This window comes from Coregonus lavaretus, assembly GCF_964263955.1.
Source record: "Coregonus lavaretus genome assembly, chromosome: 18".
Taxonomy (NCBI): Eukaryota; Metazoa; Chordata; class Actinopteri; order Salmoniformes; family Salmonidae; genus Coregonus; species Coregonus lavaretus.
Genome location: NC_140005.1, coordinates 34862028 through 34871649, shown reverse-complemented (window position 1 = coordinate 34871649; position 9622 = coordinate 34862028). Strand labels below are relative to the sequence as shown.

General features: G+C 43.8%; 1 protein-coding gene across 2 annotated transcripts; it reads left to right on the top strand.

Annotated features, from left to right (window-relative positions):
* Positions 1-63: 63 nt before the first annotated feature.
* Positions 64-8567, top strand: LOC311145787 (E2F-associated phosphoprotein-like). 2 transcript variants are annotated; one of them, XR_014614631.1, is made up of 7 exons: positions 64-258; positions 569-756; positions 1556-1666; positions 1815-1932; positions 2157-2282; positions 2436-4003; positions 4177-5183. XR_014614631.1 is itself a non-coding variant. In XM_084182099.1 (6 exons), exons 1-6 carry the CDS (start codon positions 188-190, stop codon positions 2743-2745), a joined length of 924 nt encoding a protein of 307 aa, XP_084038225.1. In that variant the 5' UTR covers positions 64-187; the 3' UTR covers positions 2746-8567. The 2 variants fall into 2 exon arrangements, 1 of the variants encoding a protein (XP_084038225.1); XM_084182099.1 differs by having other exon boundaries at positions 2436-8567.
* Positions 8568-9622: the final 1055 nt, after the last annotated feature.

The window sequence follows — 9622 nt, the reverse complement described above, 5'->3', positions numbered from 1 at the left end:
GGGGGGGGGGCAATTCCTACTTTTGAACCCCCGGGACTTTTACTTTGAAAAGTGCAAATCGGAAGTAATATGACATCAGGAAGTAAACTTCAAGATCCTGGCGACGCAGCTTAAAAAAGTTATCCCCTTTGTTTACCTTTACCGTTTTCGTAAGTTAGTTTGCTAGCTATAATTCATAAAATACAAAATGAACAGACAAGTAGAGTATGATTCATATGAGATAGAGGAGCCAAGTGATGAAGAAAGAGCTGAAGACAGGTAATTGTGGTTGCATGGTTTGACGTTAGGTAGCATTTGGCCCAGCTAGCACACTAACGTAAGCTGGTCGTCCAATGCAAGCATGGTTGCTAGTGATGCTATCTAGCTAGTAGCCGAACAGTAACATGTAAACAGGTGTCAATGTTAAATGTTTGGGTACAGTATTGTGTTTACATATTCTATAGCGTGATTTGCCCCAGTCCTGTTATAAAGAAGTACTTTATTATTGCGGCGCAAAGTTGACCAATAACTGTCCACTATTAAAACTGTACATCATCAAGACCCTCCTAATTTGTTGCTGTATTTCCAGCTCTGAGGATGAGCTGGATGTGCTCTTGAACGGGACCCCGGATCAGAAGAGGAAGCTCATCCGAGAATACCTGACTGGGGAGAGTGAGTCCTCCAGTGGGGATGAGTTTGAGAAAGAGATGGAGGCAGAGCTCAGCACCACCATCAAGACTATGGAGTGCAAATGGGCGTCACCTACAGCACCAGCAGGTGGAGTTTTCTTCTAGCATCAATCGTTTTTTGTGTCTTTTTGGGCGGCGGCTATGCACACTGTTGTTCTGTTATGAATAGTGATAACACTTCAACTGCATTTACTGAATTTACTGAAAGATTTTGTTCAGATGTGCGAGTTGGCCATTTTATCTCTATCAACAGGGGTGCAACTTTGGTTTTAGAAGTGTGGGGGACATAACCTGGCAGGGGGCCATCTAAAGCTCATTTCCTGCATTTCTACACAATCTATGACCCTTTTGGGGGTCATTTTTATTGTAAATAAGAATTGAATGTTTCTAAACACTTCTACATGAATGTGGATGCTACCATGATTATGGATAATCCTGAATGAATAGTGAGTGAGAAAGTTATAGATGCACAAATATATATATTTTTAAAAAGTCAAATGGCAGTTACCTTGCCAGCTACATCAGTCAAATAAAGAGTAGCCAGTTTATGCTCTGCTTGCTTTTACAACTCGGAAAAAAAGCACAACACACACAGAGAATAGATGCCTCTGTTCGCACACTCTGTGGTGTCCGCGCGTTCCTAAATCCAGCCGGCTGAAACCACCAAACAGCCTACCCTAACGCGCTGAGGTGTCCGCATGGTCCTAAAGCCCACCGATCCCTCTTTTTGTATCACAATGCAATGATAAAACTGGGGGGGACAAAAATGCTATTTCAGAATGTGGGGGGTTATGTCCCCCCTGTCCCCAGTGAACGTTGCACCCCTGTCTATCATTAACATTGTACTGCTGTACTCATTAATAACAGTGTCCATCTGTCCATCCCAGGAGAGGCTTTGGGTACCAATGACAATGCTGCAACACCTGGGTTACCACAGCCAGAGCTTTATGACAATGTTTATTTTGACTCCGATTCAGACGAGGAGGAAACTGCTCCAAGTAAGTGTGTAGCTAGGATTCATTGGTAAACCAAACATTGACTCTGAGGGCACAGATTAAGCCCTAACCCTGGATTAAAAAGGACAGAGTCCTATTGTTGTACAGATGATGCAATACAAAAACATGATTGTTTGATCCTCTTCTGCAGGCAGTTCCTCGGGTCAGAGACGCAGGAAACAGCGATCCATCCCCACCAACGATGAACTACTGTACGACCCTGATAAGGATGACCGGGATCAGGCATGGGTGGACGCCAAGAGGAGGAGGTAAGCAATGCATCCATCATACAAAATGTTACAAAAGTGTTTTTGTGTGTAATAACAGGGTGAAGTTTGAAAGAAAATCCAAATATTTAGGGTGTTTCCCCCGGATCCAGATTAGTAAAGCATGCTCAGTGGAGAATTTCCATTGATAGTGCTTTTTAGTCCATGAGTAGGGTTGGTTGAAGTCACATATGTCAATTATGTTCCCCTATTGCCTATTTGATCAGGTACAACGAAAAGAGAAGATTGCCATCTTCACGAAACAGAAGAGGGCAGTCCCAGGGGCTTCCAAGCAGCGATGCTGTCCTTAACTGCCCAGCATGCATGACCACCCTGTGCCTCGACTGTCAAAGGTAGGAAATAAAGAGTTAATTTGGCTGTGAATATAGTCTTGAACCGAGCTCACAGCATGTTACACAGCCAAACAAACCCACTACAATTGGAAAGGTTTAACAATTTTGGGAAAGATTTGTCTGAGACGACCTCTTGTTTGTTTTTGTCTACAGGCATGACAAATACAGGACCCAATACAGAGCCATGTTTGTCATGAATTGTACAGTAAACAAAGAGGAGATTTTACGGTATAAAACACTCAATGAGAGAAATCTGAGCAGAAAGAGGAGGAAAGGGCGTCAACCAGATCCAACCGCATCAACAACAACCGCAATTGAAGCCACAGATTCAGGAGCGGTGTTGGGGATGGGCGGAGAGGAGATCTACCATCCTGTTCAGTGTACAGAGTGCTCCACTGAGGTGGCAGTGCTCGATAAGGACGAGGTCTACCACTTTTTTAACATCCTCGCCAGCCACTGCTGAAGATACACCGTTGATGTGACCTTTGTGATATCCCTGATAAGACTTTTGGTGACTGAATGCACATGCCAACATCTTTATGGTATTATACAGGGGTGTATTATCATGTAAAGATTTGCTGTACAGCCACTGGCCTCCAACCTTATATTAAGTTTACCCCTATGGTATTTATAGTTTTTTTTTTTGTTGGAACCAAAGATTTGTATATCTTCATACTGGACTGTCTTAGGTTAGGGTATGTACGTTCCAAGGAATCCGGTTAGCAATAACCGTTTGGAAATCTGATTCGAGTCAGGACAGGAAGTGGAAACTGCCCTTTGCGCGTCGCTTTTTCATGTGATTCGAGAATGGTAGAGAAAGAAAGACATTAAAACGTCACTGAGTTAATCTGCACCGGTTGACAGTTGATTGCGTTCGTTTTGGAACTAGGCTGCCTCCTGGATGTGAGCCAGGTGCCCTGTTCAAAGCCCGCTGGAAAGTCGGCTCAAAACAAAAGGGACGTAATTAGCACGTTGAGTAATGAGTCGATTCTGTGTTTTCACATGCAAAAATGATTGCTTTTGATAAAAAACGCTATATCTGCCTTTCCAATGAAAACTAGTTAGACATTTCAAAGATAGGCAATATTTAATGGAAAATAGATGTGATATGTTTCTGGACGATGCACCATGCTGCCTTGTTGATAACATGACCGAGGGGCGCAGATTAGGCTACTGTTCGATTTGAGAAGGGCGCTCCTCCCTCACGGTGTTTGCCCGTTCACGCCACTGGTCATAGGTCGGTGCGCCGCGGTTCAACACAATCGATTCCGCCCATTGTTTTACCAGGAAATAATCGTCGATTACGAAAAAGAAGACAGAATAAATACAACTTCAAGTTATGGCGTTTGAAGATATCTGGAAGAAAATATCCTGGTTATATTACCAGTATATTCTCGTCACGGCTTTATACATGTTGGAGCCTTGGGAGAGAACCATCTTCAGTATCCTTTTTGGTTCCAGAATGGTTTGAAAATAACTAGGCTACTAGGTATTTTAGCCGGATAGGTAACTAACTACAACTCCTTGCCTTGTAATTTCGAATAGTTAGCAAGTAGCCTATTTGTTGGTTAACCTTTATTGCTGAACAATAGACTATGAAACGATAACAGTAGGGCTATAGCTACTTGCCTAGGAGGACACCGTGTAGCCTACTGTTGGTGCGTTCAGGACAACTCGGTAATGTCCGACATGAAAACTCGTTGTAGAAAGAGGAGGCCCGAGTTTCCCACTTGGAAACAACTGGGAACTCGGATAAAACGAGGTAAAATCCTGACGTCAGTGATCAGGTCGCAAAGTGGGATCGCTAGAAAGATGCCCAAGTTTCCGATTAGTAATTCAGAGTTGGATGACGGTTCAAAAAGTTTTTTTTCCAGTCGTAGCTCGTTTTTCCGAGTTCCCAGTTGTTTTGAACGCTGCATCTCTCACCTGTAGGCCTAAACGCGTGCATGCAACTATTGGTCTCATTATTTTCATCAGCTTTATCTGGCATAAAAAGTGCATGTGTAGACCTCATACAGTCATTGGTGTTGACTGATTTTATGTTAGGTTACTCAATTAAGTTGGAAACTGGTCAAAAAGAGGTGAGGAAGATATGCCTATTCAATTAACCTATTGTTGATGACATCACACTAGTGAATGATCACATCACTGAACAATTATGACTGAAGAATGATATTATCCCTTTCATAGGCCTACTAAGCAGTGGCGTGTATTCATGGATGCCAAGGGAAGCCAGTCTTCCCAATATAAAAAATCTAAACATAAATTATTTTATCTTTCGTCGGTCTGTGTTTCATAATTTTCCTTCAATTCCCGAGGCTGAATGTATCTCACAGGAGAAAACATCAGAGACGAGCGAAACGGCGCCCCTCTGTCTCTCTAGGTAGGCCATCTATCTGATGCTGTCTGGTCCAAACGAGTATGACATTTTTTCCGCCCTTAGCATTGAAGGCAAGGGAAGCCAGCGAGCATCATAATTTAAAAAAAATTGCCAACCAGGGTTGAGGTGAACTGAGCGAGCTCAACTGTGAATGGTCCTGGCACACCAAAAAAAAGTGTATAGGGAAGCCAGCTTGGATTTTGGCGTCACTCCTATGAAATCCCATTGAGAGGATACGTCAAGTACTTGAATTGTTGCATCATTAAACCCCTGCAACTTATCCAGAACGCCGCAGCCCGTCTGGTGTTCGACCTTCCCAAGTTCTCTCATGTCACCCCGCTCCTCCGCACACTCCACTGGCTTCCAGTTGAGGCTCGCATCTACTACAAGACCATGGTGATTGCCTACGGAGCTGATCAGACCCTACGCCCAAACGAGGGCACTACGTTCATCCACCTCTGGCCTGCTAGCTCCCCTACCTCTACGGAAGCACAGTTCCCGCTCAGCCCAGTCAAAGCTATTTGCTGCTCTGGCACCCCAATGGTGGAACAAGCTCCCCCACGACGCCAGGACAGCGGAGTCACTGACCACCTTCCGGAGATACTTGAAACCCTACCTCTTTAAGGAATACCTGGAATAGTATAAAGTAATCCTTCTACCTCCCCCTCCCCCCACTCCCATAAAAAAAATGTGTAAGTCGCTCTGGATAAGAGCGTCTGCTAAATGATGTAAATGTATCTCGTTGTGTTGTTGTCCTCCGGTGGCTAGCTAGCTAGCTAAAATTGGCCCTTTCCTAAATTAGCCATGGATGGAGATAGGGATTTGGACTTGTGGTTTTACTTAATTCTCCGTACTGTCCAATTATTATTTTACATTTACATTTTAGTCATTTAGCAGACACTCTTATCCAGAGCGACTTACAGTTAGTGAGTGCATACATAATTTTTTTACTTTTCATACTGGCCCTCCTTGGGAATCGAACCCACAACCCTGGCGTTGCAAATGCCATGCTCTACCAACTGAGCTACTTCCCTGCCGGCCATTCCCTCCCCTACCTTGGACGACGCTGGGCCAATTGTGCGCCGCCCCATGGGTCTCCCGGTCGCGGCTGGCTACGACAGAGCCTGGATTCGAACCAGTATCTCTAGTGGCACAGCTAGCACTGCGATGCAGTGCCTTAGACCACTGTGCCACTCGGGAGTGGTCTAAGGCGATTCTGATCCAACCATTAATTCATACTTTGTTGTGCCCCTGGCCTGATAGGATGGAAGTTCAATATGTAGCTAGATGTAGAAGGATAATGTTAACTAGCTAACGTTGCCCATGAATGGAAGTTAGGCTAGCGAGCAAGCATTTTAGCCAGGTAGCCTAGGACAACAAAAAGTAAAAGTGTGTACTGTATGACAGAGTGATAGACAGTTTCGTCAACATGAAAGAGAGGAGGATGGCATTGGCGTTATCACACACACACATAAATCAGAACCATGGACAGCCACATCATATTTAGCTTTCATTGATTGGACAAAATTGTTTTTGATATCTTTTAGTTGTCACTGTATTAGACTACGCAGAGGGGATTTGAATATGTTGAAGTTGAAATGGTGCTGGAATAGTGGAGGTAGCTCCTGTTTTTTTTGCGACTTGTGGTAACTGTGGTTCTAAATCAATAGTTGTTTAGTGGTCCGAAAAAGTCGGAAACATTAACTTGCTTGACCATGCTGTAGTAACTGTCTGTTACTGTACATGCAATATGCTTTGTGGACTTCACTGGACTTCACTTTGTCATAAAACAAAGGTGTGGTTGAATTGATTCTGCAACTGTCTTATTGTCTCGGCCTTTAGGCCTATATATCACGGTCGCAAGGCATATGAATTAACAGGTTATAGAGCAAACAACACATATGTTGTCCTGGTTTCCCTGGTGATTTTACACATGCACCGCTACTGCTACTAAGACGTTTTTCCGCCAACGTTATCATACCGCCAACTTTTTCCTGCCTTTTCTCTATATCTGAAAGGTATTGCCGGTATCAACGCCGAAGCTTTTATGTCCGCAAAACGACCTAGTGATCACTAAAGTTCTGCCTACGGTAGTAGCCTATGAAACGCAGCCGTAATGCTGAGGTGGCATTGGCACGCACTACGCTATTAAACTCTGATGGTTGCTAGTCAGCGCCCGTTAACCATCTAAGTTCTGGTTCTGAACTTTGCAAGGCATGTCACTAAGCTGTTCTCTTCGCGTAGCCCACCACTAAGCATGCACTGTTTTCTTAGCCACAACTGGATGGATGCTTAAATAATTACTGTGGGAATAAATATCACTGACTGACAGAAATATTGGAATAAAGTAGCCTAATGCAATTGAAGGCATGTATCAAATTGTTGCTTAGACTACTGAAACTCCCAAAGTTATCCAATCCTTGTAATACATTTGAAATAATAGCCTAACGTACCGTGAGACAAGCATGGGGACCCATCTTGATAAATCAATAAAGGTCCGATTTTTGTTTTCCCTGAATTTCCGTTTGGATTAGGCTACAATTACGCTGGGAAAATCTTAGTTGAGGTGAGTGCTGCCCATGATCATCTTGTCTAGGTCATTTATTAGAACATTTTGCCATGTTATGTAGGCTAGGCCAAGGCCATGTTATGTAGGCTAGGCCAAGGCCATGTTATGTAGGCTAGGCCAAGGCCATGTTATGTAGGCTAGGCCAAGGCCATGTTATGTAGGCTAGGCCAAGGCCATGTTATGTAGGCTAGGCCAAGGCCATGTTATGTAGGCTAGGCCAAGGCCATGTTATGTAGGCTAGGCCAAGGCCATGTTATGTAGGCTAGGCCAAGGCCATGTTATGTAGGCTAGGCCAAGGCCATGTTATGTAGGCTAGGCCAAGGCCATGTTATGTAGGCTAGGCCAAGGCCATGTTATGTAGGCTAGGCCAAGGCCATGTTATGTAGGCTAGGCCAAGGCCATGTTATGTAGGCTAGGCCAAGGCCATGTTATGTAGGCTAGGCCAAGTGGATTATTTTGCTCTTTAGTCGCTTAGTAGCCTGGACCTACTCCCGACCAAAAGCCTGTGACTTCACTGACTTGTCTGATAATCAATCAATGTGATTTTGTTCCACTGAATCTCCGTCTGTATAGGTTATTTGGTTAATTGGTTCCTGGCTGGGCAAATGAGTGGAGGTGGTAGGCTATAGCTCTATTCGTTTGCTCATCCATTACTGATAAGAAACATTTAGCATGCAATAATGTAGTGTAGGCCTATTATTTTGCTCAAACGCATAGGCAACTCCAAAAGCCTGCGGAAATATAAAATATAGCCTAAATGAGACTCACATGCTGAAAATAGGATTGGTATTATGATGAAGGTAAGACCCTATGCCTGCTCCCTAATAAAGCAGAGTGAGGGTAGGAAAGAGATGAAACGTGGATCAAAAAAGCATGGGCTTGGGCTCTGTTTCAAAATATCACTTTTTTATATGACAGCGGTTCCACACATTCCTGTGACACAAGTTGTGGGAAAAATATGTGTTGTATTTTATTCTGTTATATTCCATTATATTCTTAGTAGGCCTATAAAATATGTGTGTTGACCAGTGGAGGCTGCTGAGGGGAGGACGGCTCATAATAATGGCTGGAACGGCAGTAACGGAATGGCATCAAACAAATGGAAATCATTTGATGTATTTGATACCATTCCACTAATTCCGCTCCAGACATTACCATGAGCCCGTCCTCCCCAATTAAGGTGCCACCAACCTCCTGTGGTGTTGACTGAAGGGGTGTGTCTTGTCTGTTTAATGAACAATATAACCAACTACTGATTTCATTTGGAGCAGCATAGACAAAAAAACTACAACAATATCTATGGGCTAAGAAACCTAAATAAAAAAATGTTAGCTGACATGGGTTAATTGATCTGGACATTTCTGACAAGTTATAAATAGCTCTCTAAGGTATGGAATGACTAACATGACAAGAGGAACTGATGATGCACTACCCAATTTAGAAATTGCACCTTGTGCATTCCACTATTACAACTTTCAAGAGGGGGGCGCCTCCCCTGCCCACCTCTCGCGCCCTACAGTTTGGGAACCACTGCTCTATTGTTCCTCAAGCAAGGGGGAATGCCGATGACATCACAAATTCCGATCAGACCAATTCCTTGAATGCCCTACTCCTTGAACTTTGCAGTTGTCTAAAAAAACAATTTTGCTCACAACGTCTTTGTTTACCTTTTAGTGTGTGTACTTTACTGTATTTATAGGCTACTTGGGATGTCACTTTTCAACAGGAAAAGTTCAAAAATCACTGGAGGCCGTTCCAAATGTTTTAAAAACTGTATCGGGTCCGAGGTGTATTTGCATTTAGACAGAGTCGGAGCATGGACGAAATCCGCTCAGGCGGCAGACTGCTTCGTGAATAGACGGTATAATGTGTAATAACATTTACTGTCTATTTGAATGGGCTAACCTGTGGCCTGCTTGTCCTATAGGATTAGCCTATAATAGTTATAAGTATTGGTCAGTTTCCTTAACTTGTTTCTCAGACTCCATCCTGATATCTGTAGCAGGGATGGCGGTGTACACTGGGTACGTGTTCATGCCTCAGCACATCATGGCCATACTATACTACTTTGAAATGGTTCAATGACACAAGTCGTACCCACGTCTGGGTGTGCCTGTGACTGCTGTCGACATGGAACTATTTACATTTACATTACATTTTAGTCATTTAGCAGACGCTCTTATCCAGAGCGACATACAGTTAGTGAGTGCATACATTATTTTTATTTTTTTTTCATACCCCCATGGGAATCGAACTCACAACCCTGGCGTTGCAAACGCCATTCTCTACCAACTGAGCTACATCCCTGCCGGCCATTCCCTCCCCTACCCTGGACGACGCTGGGCCAATTGTGCGCCGCCCCATGGGTCTCCCGGTCGCGGCCGGCTACGA